Source organism: Emydura macquarii, unplaced genomic scaffold (assembly GCF_026122565.2).
Source record: "Emydura macquarii macquarii isolate MOO-44397 ecotype Brisbane River unplaced genomic scaffold, CSIRO-AGI_Emac_v2 contig_3059, whole genome shotgun sequence".
In the NCBI taxonomy this organism is placed as follows: domain Eukaryota; kingdom Metazoa; phylum Chordata; order Testudines; family Chelidae; genus Emydura; species Emydura macquarii.
Window position 1 is genome coordinate 609,367 of NW_027133196.1, and position 21,138 is coordinate 630,504.

Sequence of the window (21,138 nt, forward strand, 5' to 3'; positions counted from 1 at the left end):
GGGCTTTAATGAAGAGACAGCAGGCCTGTCTGTATCCACAAACCTGGTGCAGCATGGGCGGGGCAAGCTTCCCCAGCAATGGAAAGGACCTGGAGAAGCCAGGGAGTTCAAACCCCTGTGCAGTCCGCTCCAACTTTGTCCTTTCCAGAGGAACGTGGTGAGAACCAGGCCATTTACTGGGGGTGGATCTCTCGGTGATGGCCCCACACGGCTATTAAAGATCCCAGGGCACATGGGGAGGAGGGGTTTGGCTTAGTGGTCTGAGCCAGAATTTCCATTCTCTCCACGGTTGTGCGGTGCACCCTGTGTTTGCTCGGCCTCCACCCCAGAGGTGGCTGCATTTCAGTGCCTTGGCATCAAGATGGAAGGAGCTCTTGCAGTGCCAAGTATTATCATTGGAGACCCAGATGAGCAACAAGAATGAAGAAAAAACTCAGCAATGCACTCTGGGATCTTATAAAGGTTCAGTTTGGTTATTGGCTAATATCCAGAAGAGGGGGGTTGGCTCCAGGGTTTTGCTGGTCACAGGAACAACCAGTGGATCTGGGTGTGGGAGTTGGGGAGAGGGGGGGATCAGAAACTGCATTGTTCATTTAGATCGTGAGCTCTTTGGGAGAGGGACTCTCTCTCACCACGTGCATACAGCACCTAGACAATGGTGCTCTGATCTCAGTTGGGATCTCTAGGCATAACATCGTAACTCCCCACTGAGGAACCCCAGCAGATCTGACTCTGCTGGAGACCAGCGGAGAAAGAGCATCAGCCCCGTGTGAACACATAGGCGTCAAAGCTGGGACAAGTGTGCATAAGGCACAGGACAGACAGTCAGGACTCCTGGGTTCTATCTTCAATGGAGTGCATGTGGCCATGGTCAAGTTTATGTGCCTCAGTTTCCCCACCTGTAAGAGGTAGACAGTGAGGCTCGCCCTGCTTTGCGAAGCATTTTGAGACATGCAGGCCGAACAAGAGCTCAGTGGTATTTGAAAGGCAAGGGTAGAGCAGGACCAACCGTAGGCAGCACAGATCTGGGGACTCAGCCACTGCCTGCCTTGGCTACCCGGCAGGTAGGAGGCTAAGTTCAGCTTTCCGTCATGCCCGCAGTACTCCAGCAACGGCAAACTGGCATAGAGGTTTTCAGCCCTGCGGGAGAGAGGCGGTGAAGACTTGTAACTCCCCAACCTAGAGCATATCACACTGCCCGCCGCCCCCAGCGTGTTCGGCTGCGATTCTCCCAGCCAAGGGCCAGCCCTGGGAATTCAATGTCTATCACACAGGAGCAAGTTCTGAGGAACAGACATTGGGAAAGAATGACAGGCGCAGAAAAGGGGATGCCCTCACCTGGCTTGCTGCCAGCCTGCCGAAAACCACACACAGCCATACTGAGAATGCCTACACTGCAAAAAGGTTCTTAACTTAGGTTAGCCGGCAGAGTAGTCCTGATTTTTTAAGGGCAGGTACTCCGCCCCTGGCAGTGTAACCCTGCCCCTGCCGTATGATCCCGCCCCCTGCACGTTTCTGTATAAAATGGCATCCTCCACGTGGCATGACCTCACACGTACAGTCTGTGCCAAGTCAAAAGTGCAGGAGCACCGTTCCTGCCCCACGGAGGCTAGCTAGCTTGAGTGACAATAGCAGGGAAAACACAGCAACTCAGCAAATCAAGCCTAGAGGGAACCTGGCGTTGGACTTGAGCCGCTAACCCAAAATTTGCCATGTCTTCCCTGCTATCTGAACCCCAGTTAGCTAAGCCCAGTGAAGAACACCCCTTTCTTTGACGTGTGGGGACACTGACAGGGGCTGGATTTTAGACAGCACTAGGAAACGTTTGGACCCACGATAACAGGCTAGGTTTTCCTCTCCCAGTTAACCCACTGAAACTCCACTCCCTGCAGTGGGACACCCCTGTACTACAGCAGCATAACACAGAAGCACGGGGCTTGTGAGGGGCTGAGGAGGACTACTGACCCAAATCTGAAATAGTCCCGGAAATAGTCATGGGTGGCAGAGCCTGCCTGGGTGAGCTGGGCATCTTTGCCCAGCCACGTGGCACACCCAGATCAGCAAGGAGAGTTTGTCCGCTGAACCTGGGGTAGCTTGGACTGGGGTCCAGACAAATGGCTTTTGTTATGGCCCATCCCTGATACAAACTGGTGATAGGCTCAGGCGCTGTGACCAGATGCTACTGGGCAGCCCTTGAAGGGGGAGAAGGGAGAGGCGGACTCAGCCCTCGCCTGATCCCTTCTCAGCCCAGAAGTGGGGTCGGGGCAGCACTTGGGATTTCCCTCCCCAAATCCTCCTGCCTTCCCGGGATTGTGAGCTTGAGCCTCAGACCTCGGGGATCATGCAGGGCAAAGTGAGTGTGAACCCTCGCCCTAGTCAGCAGGGCAGCGCTGTGCGCCGGTGTGACTGTTGATACAAGTGCAGGGCAATGCGGTCCGGGACTCTAGACAGCAGGCTGAGCTGGGGGTCCCCCTCCCACGTGGGGTGCTGCCCGACAGGACCCCCCTCTAGGAATTCTGCGGCTGGGCTGCCCTGCTCCATGAAAGCCCGCTCCAAAGAGCTGCTGTGCATTGTGCTGTGGTTTCCCTCCCTGGGCAGGGGAAGACTTGGGATCCCAGAACGCAGGCCTGTAACGGCAGGGATTGGGAAGGAGGCGAGGCCATGGCATGGAGGCTGTGAGGAGACTATCGCTTCCAGCCAGGCTGCCAAACAAAGCCAGCAGACCGAGATTACTCCTTCTTCCCCAGGGGAAAAGCCAGGTTCTGGCAGTAGCTGCCACTCGCCAAAACAAAAACACATGGATGTGAAAAACAAGGCCTGTTTTTTCCACTCCCCATCCCATGGTAGCAGAGGGCTCCCGGGCTCTTGGGAGAGTGGCAGGCAGAGCGGGACATGACAGCGGGGCTCATCCCGCACTCAGCTAAAGCCACTCCAGGGCTTCCCGCCCAGCTCTTTAAAACACAAAGACTCTCGTTCCCCAGCTGGCTGCGGGGCTGCAGACGCTGGGAGATAGCCCGGGGGATCTGGAAAAGCCAGGGCTGGGCACCCTCCTGGGGAGCAGAAGGTGCTACCCATGCAGTGGCTGCAGACCACAGCAGGTTCACTGAGATCCACTGTTCCATTCCCACTCCCGTGGCGACCGACCAGGTGCAATGGGGCCCTGGCGCCATGTACCTCCATGCTAACGGGTAGTGGCCTGCACACAGGCCAGGACCCCTGAGTTTCAATCCCAGCTGTGACACCGAGGGGAACCTGGAAGGGTCCTGGCCCTGCCAAGTGGGGAGGAGACGACGTACGGGAGTGGATGCAAGGGCCAGGATGGGTCCAGGTGAGTGGGAGACAGGTGGATAAGGGTGTGGGCGAGCGGGTAGCTTTCCATCTGCCCCCAGTATCCACATACCTGCACACCGGCATGTCCCCGAAGCCGCTCTCCAACTTGAGCAGTTGCCCCCCGCCGTTCTCTGTCTCCAGGCTCTCTGCAGGGAAGGGAACGGCAGAACCTTACCGATACCCGTGTCTCCCCTTACGCATGCTGGGGGGAGCAAGGGGTCTCGCCCGGCGGAGCCCCTGCACAGCCCACGCCTGCCTGGCTCCCCCTGCTTTGCTCCCGCCATGACTCAAGGAATCAGATTTGCCTTGGCAGCAGGATGGTGCACGTGTTGTGCGAACTCCCCCTCCACATGCAGCCGGGCCACAGGGGCCGGTGCCAACACTCGCTCTCTTAGAGGCGTGCACGCCGGGTCCCTGCGGTTGCCTTTGCTATGCCCAAGCCCTGTATTTTGGCTGGATCTCTCCTCTCGGCATAAATAACTCTGCTTCTCTTGTGACTTTCCTGCAGCTGACAGGAGGCAAATTTCTCCTCCCGTGCCCTGGAGACTGGTAGCTTCTGTACCCACAGGACAGAGGCTTCTTGTCCACATTGTCCTGCCAACGGGCCTCATCCCAGCCCCAGAGGGACCCTTTCTAGGGGTGAGGAGGGAGGGGCCCTGTCAGTCTTTGGCCTCTCTGCTGAGGCTACGTGTGTGATGTGGGCATCTGTCCACTAGGCCCTGCACACCCTCCTTTCTCAAGGGCCGCTGAGCTGGGCTACGACAGTCCCCGCTGAGTAACTTCACCCCCGTGTGTCCAAGTCCAGAAAGCTTTCCCCCCATCCCGCCCACCCCATGGAGCCAGCCCCTCCTCGATGCTAACCCTCCAGCACGCTCTCAGCCGCTTACTGGCACTGGAGGCAAAGCCATCCCAGAAGTCCTTGCTGCTGATCCTTGTCCAGCCCGGCTGGCTTCGCAGGTTCACCGCCTGCACCTCCTGCTCCTGCTGCTTGTGGCAGAATGACTCCGGCTCCCACAGGTTTCCCTTCAGTGTCTTCTGGAGCCCTGACACCAAGACAGGCTGCCGGAGGGGTGGGGGGCAGCGCAGAAGAAATGGAGGTTATTGGGCTGGAGTGTACCGGAGAGGTCACCCCCGGGAGAAGGGCCTGGGGGGCCAGAATGGAATAATGCAACCCTTGGGGTTGCAAAGGTTGCTCCCGGCACTTCAGCAGGGGACAAGCCCTCTTCTCTGTGTGGCGCTGAGCTGAGGGAACAGCCTGGACGGCCCCCGGCCAGCACAACCCCAAGAGGACTGGAGGACCCTGGCGTGGCACAGAGGGAACGGCTCCGTGCCAGCAAAGCACGCAGGTGACGGCGATGGGGTGGGACTGAGGAGACAGCACCGAGACCCCGCGGGGCTGCAGGTGCTGGGGTTAGCATCCTTACCTGGCCCTGCCTCCAGTGCTCCTGGAAGAGTTTGTAGTTTCGGGAGTGGTTTGGATCGTGAAGCCACAGGAGTCTCCCCGGGGCCAGGATGCAGTGGGAGACCTGCGGCTCAGGGGGGCTGGGGCTCCTCAGCTCACACTCCGTGTTCCTCTCCTGGATCTTCCTCTCCACCACCTGCGCGATGATGCTGTCCAGGATGTTGGTGATCCGGTCGTCCTGTGAGCGCAAAGGACCAAGGCTGAAAACCCCAAGTCTCTCCCCAGGGTCCTTGCCATCCTCTCTCTTTCCCCGGACATGGCTGATGATCTCCTCCCACGTGGAGTGGGGGGGGAGGTGGATTCCCCTTCAGAAAGGCCCCTCCCTCTCAGGCACCCGAAACACTTAAAGGGAAACACCGCAACGCAGACCCTTTGCCAGCTCCTTATCTCCCGGTTATCAACCCCACGTCCAGCACAGCCTATGCCCTGACCTGCGGGAACCCTGGGGATGCTCTCAAGTTCAGAGAACTCGCTCTCTCTGCACACCCCCTCCCTACCCACAGCTTCTCCAGGCAGATGTTCCCAGTGCAGGCTGACCCGGATCTGTGTCCCTGGGGAAAAGTCACGAGGGGCAAGTGACACGGGGAAGGCAATAGCCCATGGCATGAGCAAAGCCCCGTTGGAACCTGTCTCACCACAAGACCCAACCTTGGGCGCCCGGGATCATTCACCCGGGTAGAGGGCCTGGGGCACGTAGCTCAGATCTGGATCAGACCCAAATGCAAACGCCCCAGGCTGGGGGGGCCTGAGTCAAGGAGTGCAGATCCAGGGCTTGGAAGTGAGAGGCCCAGCCCGTGTCTCAGAGGAGCCCCCGGCAGAGAAACAGCAAAATAACCAACAGGCCCCCTGGCAGTGGCCTCTACTCACGCTGGGCAAAGCCGCGGAGACGGGAGCGAACGCCATGTGGACGCCATTCTGCCCCAGGCACAGCCTGACTGCCGTAGAGGTCAGGAGCTCGCAGAGGGTGGACGTCTGCACTGCGCCTTTGGGGTCCTGCTCGCTCGGAGGGTGGACGGAGTCTGGGCTTTCTAAGTGGGGAGGAGGGGAAGGGTTGGAGAGACGCGTCAGTGATGTCCTTCCCCCGGGGGACCCTGAGCGGGGTGTCCCACAAGGGCAGAGCAAGAGTGGTAAACAGCAGGGCCGGAGGTGCCTACAGCAGACCCTGCTCCCCCAGGCACAGGGCATGTACCATTAGGAGCCATGGAAGCTTCTTCTCTCAGCTCTCTCCATGAGCTTTGGTCGGCCCTACAGCCCCCCGCTATTCCAGCCCTGGGCTCCCCTCACTGCCCTGCCACTGCACCTCAGTCCTGCCCTCAGCCCCAATCCTACCATTCCACCCCACAGCCCCAGCTCCCCTCCCCTGCCCACTACCCTATCCTGGGTCTTTCCCGATCTTGGCCCAGGCTACACTACTTTCCCACGCACAATGGGGAGTCACACCTTTCCCGGGATGTCTTCTATGCCCCTGGAGGTGGTACGGCACATGCCCCCTGCCCTCCTCACCCACCCTCTCTGTCTTCCAGAAGCCGCAGGGGAGAAGGGCTCGTTTTCTGCAACAGTTCCAATGTGCGCTGACGTGTGCGCAGAGCACCCCATCCCTCTGGTCCCGTAGCAGTGACAGAGGCAGCGAGACCTACCTTCCTTGATTGCTCTCGACCCATCTCTCTCCCCGTTGCTGGCAGGTTGTAGTGAAGGGATCACGTTCCCCATCGCCTCCTTCTGGAACATCCAAAGTGACGGGTCTATGAGGGTGCCCCAGGCAGGACCATCTCCCAGCCCTGCTTTCCTGACACGCCCTCCCGGAGCGCTCCAGGCATCTGACTCCGACACCCTATGCCCCAGGGAGCATGGCAGGCTGGGACCTGCTATCATGAGCTACCCGTGTCTATTAGAGATAAGAGCAGCCCTTGCCAGGGGGTCAGTGTCCAGGAGTAAGATACAGCCATAGTGGCCCCACAGCACTGCTGGTCCCCACTGCGGTTCCCTGTGCCTGCCGGGCGCTCTGCGCTAACACGAATACCCCTCTGCTGCTGGCGCCCGCTCCAAAGGTGAGCTCCCCGTCACCCCCTCTAAATGCAAAGCGGGGCGTCTCCTACTCACACACACACAGTCCTTTTCCATCCAGCCCCCAGCCCCGTGTGCTCCCTGCCCATCCTGCCCCAACATCCCCATCCTCATACCTGCCCGCCCCCCATGTTGTCTGGGAGGCTCTTGCTTGGGTTGCTCAGTCTGCAGGAGCAGTGCGATTTGATGTCAAACTTCACCCGGACTTCATGCATCAGCTTCCACAGCTCAGCCAGCACTAGGAGAAGGACGGAGACGGGTCAGAGGAGGCGGCAGGTCTAAGAGGCGACAGCACGGCTGGGGGGCTGCTGGGCAATGCAGCTCTGTCCCAGCCAGGGCCACACTCCAAGCACCGCAGCAGCTCAGCGTGGAAGAACTGGGATCGGAGGGAGCGGGACACTGTCTGCAGAGGAGATCATTGTGACTCCAGCCCCAGCCTCTCCCAGCAGGAGATGCTGTAGGGAGCGAAGCGCTGCTGGGAACAGCTAACAGAGCGTTAGATTAGCTCCTTCCTTTTTGATTTCAGGTACCAAGTAGAGTTAATTTCCCCCTAAGCACAAAGCACAGGACTGGGGAGCCTGCACAGCTCATTTCCTGGGGTCTCTGCACCAGCTTCGCCTGCCTTTGGCCTGAAAGCCTGGGGAAGCGCCGTGGGGATTGGGAAGCTCACCGTGGGTGGGAATGAACTGTGCAGGGATGAGGGACAGAACGTCGTGGCCCTGCCCTTGGATGCACTTGGCCGACTGCATGGTCTCCTCTGCCCGGGCTAGAGAGAGAGAGAGAGAGAGAGAGAGCATGGGCACCAGTCACTGCGGAGAGCTGGCAAACTCACAGGGACCAGAGCTGTCTCCCCCTCCCACAGCAGCTCTTCAAACCGGGAATTTAGAGATGGTGCCAAACTCAGACTCCGGATGCAGGGAGAGGCTGAAATCCAGTTGCAAACTGTACAGCTTAGGCCCCTCTACCGATGTCAATAGAGACCAAACACCAGCACAAAGGATTCAATCCATCCGCCTCTCCCTTAGTCTCAGGGCTTGGCTGGACAGGGGTTCTGGCTTTGGTGCAACTGTACTAGTGCAAACCGCTAGCCTAGACACACTGCGCCGGTGCAAAATGAGGCTTGCTCTCATGTGCTTACCCATCTGACACTGGTGCAGCCATGCACTGACTTAGCTATTGACATAGCTACACCAGTGCAAACAATCCCCACCCAGTGCAGACAGGCCTGTGGACCTCAGGACAGTCAGCAACCTGCAAGCTGAAGCTCTTAGCTCTTGGATACAGGGCGCACAGAGGAAGGGCTCTGCTGCAGACTTCTAAATGCAAACAGGTTTCGCTTCGCTGGCACTCGAGGGAACCTTCTCTCTGGTTTAAATCCAAATGGGGAGGACTGTTGCCCATTCCCTAAGGGTTGCTTTGAGTCTGGGCTCCAAAAGAATCCAGCATCTCAATTTGTAAATCAGTCAAAGCTGCACATTTCACCTTCCCCCGATTCCCCACCGGATCCTGCTTCCTGCAACAGCTCCACGGCTTTCAGCCACGCCCTGGCTCTACCTGGTCTGAGTTTAGAGCCTGCAGCAACACCCAGAACCATGCGAGTGTCATGGAGGGAACTGGTTTAAGCTGCAAGTTCTGCACACCCCAAAGTCTGGGGGCTCCATGTTCAGATCTGGAGGTTTGGCTCAACCCATTATAAAAATAGGGGCCGTTGTACAAAATTCAGGCTGGGGTCCAGCTTCGACCCCCAGCAATCAGGGCTGTTTGGAGTGAGGGCACGTCTGGTTCCATTGTGGCGCTATCGTACAGTGCTGTGCATACTCTCAGCTGACCTCCTGGATGGTTATTGCTGGCCCAGGCCCCCCAACACGCTCGCCGCTGCTGAGCCAGCTCCTGAAGCGTTTGGGACCCCGATGAGCTACCTGGGCTGGCTCGCGCTCTCTTGGTCCTGTAGCACTCCAGGCAGAGCTGGAACCCGCAGCTGGAGCAGCTCCAGTGAGTATTGAAGAGGCCGTGCTGGCAGGCATCGCAGGCCTGCAGGCTGCCTTTCCCTCGCCGCCACGCAGTCACCCCTGCGAGCAAACAAACGCCTTCAGCGGCTGGTCCCCTGCTCCAGGACAAAGGTCCTTATCTGACGAGGGACTCAGGCACTATGGACTCCAAATATTTGAGGTGTAAAGTCTGGGGCACAGGGCTGCCTCTCTTTCCTGCCAAAGGCCCTTCTGTTTGTATTGGAAAGCAGGACAGCTGCTCTCCTCATCACGTTGCCAGGAACAAATGATGGGGGTCTCCTCCCTTCCTTCCCCTCCCCCTCCGCTTTATGGCTCCAGCCATGTCACCACTTTGCCTCCCCATCTTCCCAAAGAGCTTACCTGCAGACAGCTCTGCCAAGGCTTTTCTGACCTCTGTGCACCCAGGGAGTTCAGTCTAACCCCAAGCCTCAGCTACTCTCCCTCTCTTCCCACCCAGCTCCCCCCGAACCTGTCCTTCAGCTTCCCCGGGCAGCAATCCAGCCCCTGCGTCCACACAGTCCAGGCTTTCCCTGCACTGCTCCACCGTGACCCCGGCATAGCAGCATGCTCCCCGGGGATGAGCGGGGAATCTTGCTTTCTACGTGGCGTGAAGTGGAGGCTCCAGGGTCACTCAGTCCTGAGCTCTCCCACACACTGTGCCCCACACACATGCAGCCCCTCCTGCATAGCGAGCTGGGTCCATTCTGTCTTCTCCCCTGTGACTGCAGAGCACCGACCCCGATTCAGGACTGAGCTGCACGCCGGGGGAGGAGGGGGAGGCGTTGCTACGTGCACGTGGACAGCTCGGGTGAGGTCTGCTGAACTTCCACCAAGCCAGTGGAGGGGAAAACCCATGGGCCAGATTCTGCTCTCGCTGGCAGTGGTGTAAATCCAGAGAAACCCCAGTGACTCCAAGCTCCCATGGCAGCAGCTGCCATCAGAATCTGACTGGATGCGCTGGAGACAGCCAGCAGAGGGGAAGGGGCAACACAGCACTTCACTGAGGCTCCCTTCTGCAGGCACGGATCCAGCTTTCCAACCAAGGACCCCAGCGTCAACCAGAGCCGCAAGGCCACGAGCGACTGTGCAGCGAGACCCGGGATAGATAAACCCCCCGGTCAGCACCACCTTTCGGGAAATGGACTGAGCTGAGACACTTCCCACCGCTTGGACGCCCGGGGCCCGTTCTGCACGGCACTGCAACTCGGGGAGTCGCTGGGAATGTCTCCACGGCAACCAGCCGCTGTGAGTGCAGCGTGCGCAACACACCTGAGCTGGCCCTGATCTAGCTAGCGCAAAGCTGGCTCGAGTAACATCAGCGGGGAAGCTGCGGCTGCACAAGTGGCTACCCAGGCCAGCCCTGTCCAGGACCCGGGTACCGACTCGAGCAGCCACCAACCCATGCTGCCGTGGGTGCAAGGCTCTGGTTTTCAAACGAGCTAGACCAAAGCCGGCGGAGGTACATCTACATGCGTTGCAATCACACCTCCCAGCTGCAGTGTAGACACACGCAGTCAGTCACCTCTGAGCTAACTGGACCTGCCTCTCCTTGCTCTGACCCCAGACTCACACCGGCGTGAGTCCAACAGGGCTTCTCCTGATTCTCGCTAGGACCAGTCACAGAAGGATCAAGCCTAATGGGTGCAAAATGCAACTAGAATCACTGTTCCCGGCTCACATTTCACACCCTCTTTGCACGGGAGCAAACGGTGACCCCAGGCACCAGGCAGGGGAACATCCATCCCATGTGGAATTCAAACCCAGAGCATCACAAGCTGCAGTAGGTGAGCATCCCCATGCCCCAAAGTGGTCCCCAGCACCATTGTTTCCCACTTACCTTCGTTTTCCCCCTGCGCCCACGGCCAAGCCCCTCTGTCTCTCCTGATGGCCTCACAGAACTGGTCCCCCAGGACGGAGAGGAGATACTTGGCTAGGCTGAGGCTGGTGCTGATGTCCTTGGCCCTCCTCTCCCTGCTGGAGATTCTCAGGCATAAACTCTCACCCTCGGCTTCGTCCATGGTGGAAAACCCATCCACGCTCAGCTCTCCGCTGTTACTGAACGCCAATCTAAATGCACAGAGAGGGCTCAGCTGTGATGACAGCAGAGAGAGAACTACCAAGCGAAAGAGTCCAGAAACTGGCCAGCAGGCAGGCAGCAGGGCCTTAGCGTTCCCACGCCAGGTTTTCTGACGGGATAAAGCTCCAGAGCCTGTAATCTCAACCCCAACTTCAGAGACTCTTAAATGATCAAGCCAGAAGGGAGCACTGTGATCATCTAATCTGACCTGCATCACACGGGCCGAAGAACAACTCTGAGTTAATTCCCGACTGAACTAGAGCAGATCTATTAAAAAAAACAGCCCATCTGGATTTTTAAATGGCCAGGGATGGAGAATCCACCACAGCCCTTGGTAAATTGTTCCAATGGTTAATTACCCTCGCTGTTAAAAATATGTGCCTTGTCTCTGGTCTAAATTTGTCTAGCTTCAATTCCCAGGCATAGGAGCCTGTTATATCTTTATCTGCTCGACTGAAGAACCCTCTCACATCAAATAGTTGTTCCCCGTGCAGCTACTTAAAACTAAGATCAAGTCACCCCTTAACCTTCTCTTTGTTAAGCTAAACAGATTGGGCTCCAGGAGTCTACCACAATAATTCAGTGGTGCTCAAGCTTATTACTCAGGAGGGCCACATAAACCTAAGCACAACCTTGGGTGGGCCAGACAGATTCAACATGTTTTAATAGGATTTAAAGTCACCTGGATTGATTTGTATTTTAAATTCAGCTTGTTCCCTTTGCATTCAGACAGGTTGTTTCTATGTACACTATTGTCTATTCACACACTTGTGAAAACTAAAATGATGCAAACATGACGATGAAATGCGAATGGATCGGCCGTGAATACATTGTGTTGAAGCAGGCCGCAGGCCTGATGAAATGCTCTGGTGGGCCATGTACGGCCCACGGGCCATAGATTGGACACCCCGGCTAATTGGTCCCGTGGCTCTTTTCTCAACCCTTTCCAATTTATCAATATTCTTCTCGACTTGTGGACACCAGAACAGGACACAGGATTCCAGCAGCAGTCGTACTAATACCAAATATAGAGATTAAAATAACCTCCTTGCACTATTTGACATTCCCCCAGTAATACGTCCAAGGATTGCATTCGTCCTTTTGGCCATCGGGTTGTACTGAGAGCTCGTGTCCAGCTGGTTATCCACCTTGACCCCCAAGACTTTTTCAGAGTCACTGCTTCCCAGGACACTCCCCCATTCCGTACGTATGGCCTATAATCTTTGATCCTAAATGTTTGACCTTACTTTTGATCATATCGAAACACACGTTGTTTGCGTGAGCCCAGCTTACCAAGCAAACCCAGATCGGTCTCTATCAGTGACCGGTCCTCTTTGTTATTTACCACTCCCCCAATTTTTGCATCATCTGCAAACTTTATCAGTGATGATTTTATATTTTCTTCCATGTCTTTGATAAAGATGTTAATTGGTGTAGGGCAAGAACCAATCCCTGAGGGACCCCACTAGAACCATCCTGCTCAATGATATCCCCCTCCTTGCAGTTACATTTTGAGACTTACCAGTTAACACACATTACATGGATTAAAAACAGGCAATATTGATTTTGTATCATCCTAGTTTCTTAATTGAAAAATCATGCAGAACCAAGTCAACTGCCTGACAGAAGTCTAACTATATCACATCAATACTATTATCTTTATCAAACAAACCTGTAATATCAAAAAAAATATATCAAGCCACTTCTACAAGATCTATTTCTCATAAACCTATGTTGATTGGTATTAATTACATTATTCTCCTTTAATTCTTACTAACTGAGTCCCATGTCGGCCATTCCGTTATCTTGCCTGGAACCAAAGTCAGGCCAATAATTACCCAGGTCATTGCATTTACCCTTTTTAAATATTGGGACAACATTAGCTTTCTTCCAGTCCTCTGGAACTTCCCATTGTTGCAAGGCTTCTTGAAAATCAACATTAACAGTCCAGAGAGCTCCTTGGCCAGCTCTTCTAAAATTCTTGGATGCAAGTTATCTGGATCTGCTGATTTAAAGATGTCTGACTTTAGTAGCTGCTGTTTAATATCCTCCTGAGTTGCTATTTGAATGGAGAACATTTCCTCATAATCAGATGATATGACCACATCATCTAGTTTTTTCCCAAATACAGAACAGAAATATTTATGCCTTTTCTGCATTGTTATTGACAATTCTTCCATTTCCATAGAATTTCTAACTATGATGAGGCTTACTTTTGTTCCTAATGTACTTAAAAAACCTCCTTATCATCTTTATCTCTGCTAGCCATAGAGGTCTCCTTGTGTCCTTTTGCTTCCTTTATCTATTTGCTACAATTCTTAGCTTTTTATATACTAGCTACTTTTCTTCCCCCTCTAAGACAGGGTTTAGGGTTTATTAATTCCTCTTTATGTCAAGTTGAGCTCTAATACAGCCTTCCCCCATGATGGAGGCAATAGTTTTGCCTTAGGAACTTGTCCTCTATTCCAGCTTTTAGCTACTCTAATAATAATCACACCTGACTACCTAACAGACTGTACCCAGGGATCCCTTTCATCACCCACCACAGAAATGCAGCCACCTCTGGGGTGGCACACAGCAGCTGTTTGGCAGCACGTGGGCATGCTGCTAAACATTTTAGGGCAGGAAGGGAAGGAGAATCCTGTAGTCCATTGTGACCGCAAAGGATATTGAGGAACAGGCAACAGAACTGGAATCTGGCCACTGCGTTGGGGTGAACTCTCGAACAAACAGCACCAACAGATCTTTAATACATCAGTTGGCAAGAGCCCGTTGTTGCTCTCTTCCAAAAGACAGCACCTGCAGCAACACCATTGGTCTAGCAATGCAGATGCTGGTGGAATAGCAGCCCTGCCTGTAACAACCACATCCCTTCTGGTTTTTGCCGGAGTGCTCCCATCCAAATACCAGTTAAGCCCAGCCCCATTAGGGTGTGAGGATCTCCTGGGGTGGCAGGTCTATAGAACTATAAAGAAGGGAAGGTTGCTGCCGTCTGTAAGATACAAAGGGATATTGCCCCCTTTCCCTGCCTTCAGTGGTGGTTTGACAGCGTCTGAGATTGCAGATCAGCTCTAGCTGGCTGGATGTGCAGTGTGTCCGGCACAACCTTTCATGATTTGTTATGTCAATTTCTTTCTCACAAGCCCAGCCAGGCCAGTCTGTAGGCACAGAAGCTTATGGACTGGAATGCAATAGTGAGGAATGGAAGTGTAGAGGATTTGGCATGGAAGGGCATTATTACCGTAGTACTAGGAGCCCCAGGCACGGACCAGGACCCCCTGGTGCTAGGTGCTGTGCAAACACAGAACAAAAGGCAAAGACTTTACAGTCTAAAGGCAGGATGGTGCCCTACATCAGACCCTCCAGGGCCTTCCACATTCTACTTTTAAATGTCCAAGCAATGCCACTTCCACCCTGTCCCTGGGGAGATGACCCCACTGCCCAGTTGATCTCTCAGTTCAGAAGCTCTTCCTGATAGCCCAACCCTTTTATTATTTAATACTCACTTCTGCCATCAGAAAGAATTGCTCTGCTTCCTGGAGGCTGCAGGAATGAGCAAAGCCCCATGGGGGGGAGGGGGGCCCTGCTAATGGCAGGCTCCCCCAGATCACAGCACAGGCTCCCCCAAGACTCGTTACCCGGCAGCCCCCAGACAACGGGGGTGCCACTGCTCAGTGCACGAGGAGAGCTGAGGAGGACAGCCACGCGGATGCTCACCTGCGGAAATGCAGGAGCCTGCAGAAAGTCTCCACTGGTTCTTCCTCCTCCTTCTCTGCCTCCTCCAGGGACACGGAGCCGGCCCCATTCTTGGAGGCACAAGCACAACACCGCTCAATGCAATCCGGGAGGGCCATGCATGGCACGCTCTGCAGGTACCGCTTCTCCTTCTGCTCTCCGGCATCCTCTCCATTGCAGCTCAAGAGCCCTTGGGGAAACAAGGTGGGGTTGAACACCTGCTACTGATGCACCGGCCAAGACTGCGCGCTGGGGTCATTCCACGTCTCGTCTGGGGGGATGCACCAGAAAGACAGCCTCGCAGTGCAACGTCGCTACGTGACGTTTGCCCCCGGCTGAACTTATGGCACCCTAGAAGGCGGCAGAACGTTGGATCACACCTGAGTCATTCCCCAGCAACACCCAAGCCTGATTCTGCCCCATCTCCCACCACTCACTCCTCCTCCCCACCCTCCACCCATGCTCCCCAGCTTCCCACTCTCAGCAGTGGCGGGGAAAGTCAGGAAAAATGACAAGGCAGATTGAACAGGCCACATCTGTGCTTGGGGTAACTGCACTGGCCTCCCGAGAGATGAGCCTGGCCCAGCAAGACCAAGAGCCCCATGAGATGTCAGAGAGACAAGTCAAATGCAGGGGTGTCGTATGCAATGACGGGGCAGCCGCAGGGCAAGAGTTAGCCCCAGGCCACCATGACTCTGGCCTAGCATCCCCTTGTTTCTCTGCTTGGCTACACCGGTCCCACGCGTCTTACCTCCCTCGCCTGCATCCACTTTCCTTTCTGCCGCCAGGAGCGCGTGTCTCTGCCCCAGGGCCTCGCGTTCGTTCCTAGCGGGATTCGGCGCCTCGTTTTCGGTTGCCTTTGAGCTCCGCTTTGCCGAATAGCTCTCCCTGCTGCCGCGTGGGCCCCAAAGATCCTCCCCAGAGACGTGGCTGTGAGTCCGCTTCGCTGTCCGTTTGCCAGACCCGTCTGCTTCTTCTGCACTCTCCTGGCCTTCCCTCTTTAAAGCTTTGAACCTCAGGGGCAAACCCTCTGTGATCGGACCAGGAGCTCCTTGGTCCCCGAGGCAGCTGGCGGGGCACCTGAACTGCTCCGAGTGCCTAGTCAGCCAGGTCTTCTTCAGCTTGGTGTGGTGACTGCTGGGAGGGCAGGCCAGCAGGGCGGAAACCTTGCCCCTTTGGCTGCCCTGTCCCCCCAAGGCTCCGCCCACTTCTCGGTATGGCCCGGGCATCTCATTTCTGGTGCCGAAGGAGTTGACCGCGTCGCAGGCTGCCCCCTGGCACCTCTTGCAGCATCTCGGGCTGCGGTCCCAAGACGAGCATTCGCAGGTGGGCCTCTGGGGGAGAGCCTGAGCTGGAAGCACCTCCGTCCTGGATGGGAGCTCTGCTTCGGACAGGGCAGGGGGCTGGGATATGCCCACGAGCTGAGATCCAGAGGGATCCTGCAGCACCGCAGGGGAGCCAGGCTTCAGGCTTTGGTAGGTGAGGCTTTCGTCTTTGGATTCAGAGGGCCTGGCCGGGGCTTTGCTGAGAGGATAATCCAGAACCAGGAGCCTGCTGGACCACAAACTCTCCGCCACCTTGTGCTTTATGTAGAACAGCGGCTGGCCAATTTGGCCATGATCGGTAGGAAGGGTTTGGTCAGTGGGAGAGGCCTGTGCCATGCGCCCCACCTGCTCAGCGCCCTTCCGTGGGGGCTCCGCGTACGTCAAGTCCATCTCGCTGTCCCCATCTCGCTTCACCTTCCCCACCTCGTACTGGCTTAGCAGCTGAGGCTGCGCTCGGTCAGGCATAGGGGCCAGGTCCTTTCCTGCGTGGGGAAAGCCACAATCCTTCTGGTAGAACTCCTGGAGGGGAAACAGAAGAGCATTGAGCAGAGTCAGCTGGGTCAGCAAACACTCAGGACCCGCGTCCTAGGACCCTGCTGGGGGGCAGGTCAGAGCCAGAGTCCCGCTGCGACGGGATCCAAGCCCTGTCATTGCGCAGTGTGGACGCAGGTTAAGCCACAGACCCAAGTCAGAAGGTCTGCGTCGTGCAGCATGGGCGGGTTAGCATGGCTGTGAGGCCCAGATCCAGCAACTGTAAGCGCCCAGCGGCAGCAAGCCCCCACACAAGACAGTGCTGGTCTCGTGCATTCAGCAAGACCCAGCAGCTGGGCAGGAGCCTGAAGCACCCCCACCAGCCGCCTGGTCAAGGCATGGCCTCTTCACCCAGGGCCAGCACCACTGGGGGGAGAGCCAGTGACACCAGACAGATACTCCCCAGGGACACGCTGCAAACCAACAGCTGAGACGTGCCTGGCTGACTACTGCTCTCGGGGAGACGTCACAGGCATTTAACCCTCCCTAGCCTCGTTCCTGGCTCAGTGCATCAAGCTGCTTGGCTGATCCTGGGTGCTAGAGTGGCTTGCTGAACGAATCCCCCGGCTGCTCCCAGGGGAGAGAGGCCAGAGCTGGTTGGGCTAGCACAGGGAAGACTATTCCCGATGGAGAACCCTGGGTCTGCATCCCAGCTAATGGTTATGTTGTCCATTTGACCCCAGATACGTGTCCCTGGTTGCCTCCTATCTAACAGTGCCAGCATGGACCGTCCTGATTCATTCCCTGAACACAAAAGCATCCAGAGTTCAGCTGCAGCTGAGGTCCAAGCCCCACCCACAGGTCTGTCTCTTCCTCTGCCGTGTCACGCGTCACTGCACCCCCCCTTCTGCATGAATGGTTTGGGATCCCTGCAAGAGATCAGACCAATGGCAGGTGAGAGAGCAGGTCTGCAATTCACTCCTGAGCCTGGACAGCCTCGCTGGGACCTCCAGCCCCAGGGCATGATAGGTCTCCAATTCCCCACCCAAAGAGCATGCGATAGACTGTGGAACTACGGGTGCTTAATAGGATGGACTCAAGCAACTGAGCCGGGATTTAGAGGGCCTGGGTCCCATTCCTGACTCTGCCACAGACTCGCTGAGTAACCTTGGCTGAGTCAATTAATCTCTCTGCATCTCAGTTCCCCCATCTGTGAAATGGGGATAACCGTACTTTCCCTGCCCCTCTTGTCCATTTAGATGAAGGTCTCCGGGGCAGGGACTGTCTCTTGTGGCCAGATGCTCAACAGAGCGACGCGCTCAATGGCGTCGATCTCAGTGGTGCCGCTGGGCCGCTCGTGCATGTTTGTAGAGCACGAGCACGCTGCTCTCGGCTGGGGTCTCCCTCCTGCTGCCACGGAGCCGGAGCCGTACAGACTCCCAGCACTGACCTTGTTTCCTGAGCTGGAGCAGTTTTCAAAAGCAGACGGGGTCTTTGTTCTTGGATGGTGTTCCAGGTACACCGGCTGGCTCCAGGCGCGGGGGTAAGGTGTCAGATGCCAGTCTGGCTCAGTGTACTGGGCCTCTCCCAGGGCAGAGGGGCAGTCCTGGGGCTGTCGGGCCAGGGCGAGACGGGCCAAGCTATTGCCATAGGCAGACTCAGCCGGAGTGCTTGCCGGTACAATGGAGGAAACCAAGAAGGGGTTCCTCTCCGCCAGCGTGGCTTCAACCAGGAAGGGGCAGTGGGTGCTCAGATGGTGGAAGGAAGGAGGGTTGCCGGCACTGTCCCCCGAAGGGCTGGCAGAGTGGAGGGAATCTTGCTCAGATAGCCGGTACGTTTTGCCAGTGGCCGCCGGGCTTTGGTTTTCCAGCCCAGACAACGGCAGGGGATAGTTGTGGTAAGCGTGGCTGTACAGGGCCACCTGGCTGGCCCGCATGGCCTCCGTCCACATGGGGCCAGGCCCATCTTTCCCCTGCTCCGCCCAGCTGACATTTACCTCCCCGTTCTTGGGCTCAGAGTGGAGCTGCAAGTCGGGTGCCTCCTTCAGTTGCATCTTCCTGGGGCGCTGCTGCCTCGCCTCCGTGTGCCTGGAGAAATCCGCTTCAGTGGCAGGATGGTATGGAGAGTCCCGTGCTGCCTCCAGCCCCCCGAGGTTCTCCCGGACCCGGCTCGCACACGGAGGGAACTCCTTCGCCCTCTCGGTACACCTCCAGAAAGAAGCCTTGTCCCCGGCGCCCAGCACTGAGTCCGGCCCAGGGACGCAGCTCAAGTCCACCCCATCTCGACAGCTCTTGGAAGGGGTCCCTAGGGCCGCACCTCCGCTCCTGCGTGCGGCCCCGACCACACTGTCTAGCACCTGGGTGTCTTGGGCTCCTTCCTGGGGTCTCCTCCATCTCGGTGCAGCCTCCCCATTCTTGGCGTCACTTTCCATGGCTTGTTCCCCTGCATGCGGTGCTGGCTGTCCTCCTGTGGGCAAACAAAACTCAGCATGAGTATGGTGGGGAGTGGGGCTGGGCTGGGTTTGGGACTCGGCATGTGATAGTCCCTGAGAGTTTCAACAGCTACTGATGACCTAGAAGGGGATGTGTGGGTTGGGATGGGGGCTGTTTAAAGGCAAGCCTGGGTTATATTCTAGATGCACTCAGGATCTGCAGGAAGCTGCTGCACTCGCCTGTGGGAGGAAGTCACATCGCGGTTTTGATAACACTCTCCAAATCCCCAGGGGCTTTATGCTCATTTCATCCTCCAACCAGCCTAGGGCTGCCTCAGTCCCCCAGCTTTCTCGCAGGGGTGGGCCTGATCCCAATCCCTGGATTCCAACAGCCCCAAAGTTTGGGGAGATTCAGACCCAGAACTGAACTGTGCAGCTGTAGCCCATGTCCGATTTCTAGTGGTTCCTCTGCTCAACCCAGGGACCCCTCCTCTCCAGTCTGGGGGATGGGGAGGAGGATCCGTCTGTCCTCTCCCCTGCCCTGCCCAGGGAACGTACTTGAATCGCAGCAGTGCAACATTGTGAAATGTTTTGTAACCTCTCCAGGATGAAAGTGACGCTCCCTCGACAGTAGATTTTCTAACGTGCTGGGCAGCTCTCCATGGAGACACACAAACACACACACACAGACACACGGCCCCATCCTGCCACCCCAGGGCGTATGTACACACCGCCCTCTGCAACACAAACACCATCCGCGCAGCAGCCACGTGGCATCCCATGCAGAATATGGAGTGCCCTCAACCCTGAGAAGCAAGCCGTGCAGTCCTGCCTGGACCTCCTGACCTTAAGGAGATGTGCCACTTCACCCACTGCACCAATAGTAGGTTCTTTACATCTGCCCTTTGAGAGCAGCAGGACGTGGCCTGAGACTCCAGGGTGGCAAACGGTTCTGCTGGGGCCTGAGTGAATGCAGCACCCCATCGCTGAGGTGTTCTCCATCAGAAGCAGCAGGGAGAGCAATGAGCCACACAGGCCAGAATAAATAGCATGCACTTGTCCCCGCCTCCCGATCTCAGTGCATTTTACACACCCAGCTACACGAGGGCAACATTCATAGGTGGGGAAACTGAGGCGGAGAGAAGAAGTGGCTTTTGCGCACCACAAATCAGGAGCAAAGTTGGGAGCAGAACCCAGGACTCCTGTGTCACAGGCCCCTGCTCCTGCCAGACCACACTTTCCTCCCTGAGCTGGGAACAGAACCCGGGAATCCTGGCCCTTGCTGCCTTGCTCCAACGATTACACTGCATCCCTTTGCCCGACTTGGAAAGAGAAGCCAGCAGTCCTGACTCAGGGCGCCCTGCTCCCACTCCGAGACCCAGCTCCCTCCCAGAGCTGGGAATAGAGCCCGTTACTTCTGACTCACCGTTTCAAGTTCTAACCACAAGACCATGATGCCATTTCTGGGATTCAGCCAAGCAGCTAGGAAGGCAAGTGGGAGGAAAGGAAGGTTAGAGAGGGGAGACACGTCTCCCCACGACCCTCCTTAGCCCTTCCACCATCCCTAGCAACAGGCCGTTTGGGGGGCAGGTGAGATATTGCACTGAGTTGCAGAAAGCCATGCAATCATTGCAGCGTGACAGGCTGATACCGCGTTGCAATCCTAACCTAGCATTTATAGGGCACTCGGTAGCCATTCCCTAACTAATCCTCCCTACATGCCTCCTAGAGAATAGACTATAACAATACTTTGCACTTCAACAGCATCTAGAAAGGCTTTACAAACATTCATTTACTGCTTCACTGCACGCTGTGAGGGCAGTATCATTACCCCTATTTTGCAGGGGGGAAACTGAGGCACAGAGTGATGTGATTTGGTAGGGCTGGGAACAGAAACCATGAATCCTGACTCATAGCCCCCCTGCTCTAACCACTAGACTTCACTCACCCTCAAAGGTGGGAACAGAACACAAGAGTCCTGGCTCCCAATCCTCTGGCTCTTGCTGACTAGCTGATGCTATGCCTCTTGCAACGTTTTAGTCTGTTGTGGCACTTATTCACTGGTGATGCTCCATGAGGATTGCCTGTGCTCTCAGAGAACATCCCTGGAGCATGAGCAGAGAAAGAAGGACCCACTGAGCCCAGAAGACCCCCTCATGCGTTCCCAGCGCTCAGCCCCACAGCATGGGTTTCCTGAGAGCACAAGATGCATGAATAAGCCCAGCCCTGAGAGC

At 56.3% G+C, this 21,138-nt stretch overlaps 1 protein-coding gene across 5 annotated transcripts in view; it reads right to left on the reverse strand.

Moving 5' to 3' along the window:
* Positions 1-21,138, reverse strand: part of HR (HR lysine demethylase and nuclear receptor corepressor) — a 41,959-nt gene that overhangs the window by 3,971 nt on the left and 16,850 nt on the right. For 2 of the 5 annotated variants that reach the window (XM_067530274.1, XM_067530272.1), the window contains exons 2-14: positions 17,924-18,939; positions 15,429-16,521; positions 14,660-14,867; positions 10,703-10,932; positions 8,686-8,925; positions 7,527-7,622; positions 6,973-7,094; positions 6,430-6,511; positions 5,660-5,820; positions 4,755-4,970; positions 4,218-4,389; positions 3,401-3,476; positions 1,010-1,140 (exon numbers count right to left, since the gene is read on the reverse strand). In XM_067530274.1, coding sequence (XP_067386375.1) covers positions 1,010-1,140; positions 3,401-3,476; positions 4,218-4,389; positions 4,755-4,970; positions 5,660-5,820; positions 6,430-6,511; positions 6,973-7,094; positions 7,527-7,622; positions 8,686-8,925; positions 10,703-10,932; positions 14,660-14,867; positions 15,429-16,521; positions 17,924-18,904 — 3,808 coding nt within the window. In that variant the 5' untranslated portion in view covers positions 18,905-18,939. The remainder of the gene's footprint in view (positions 1-1,009; positions 1,141-3,400; positions 3,477-4,217; positions 4,390-4,754; positions 4,971-5,659; positions 5,821-6,429; positions 6,512-6,972; positions 7,095-7,526; positions 7,623-8,685; positions 8,926-10,702; positions 10,933-14,659; positions 14,868-15,428; positions 16,522-17,923; positions 18,940-21,138) is intronic. The other 3 variants (XM_067530273.1, XM_067530275.1, XM_067530276.1) reach the window with 3 other exon arrangements.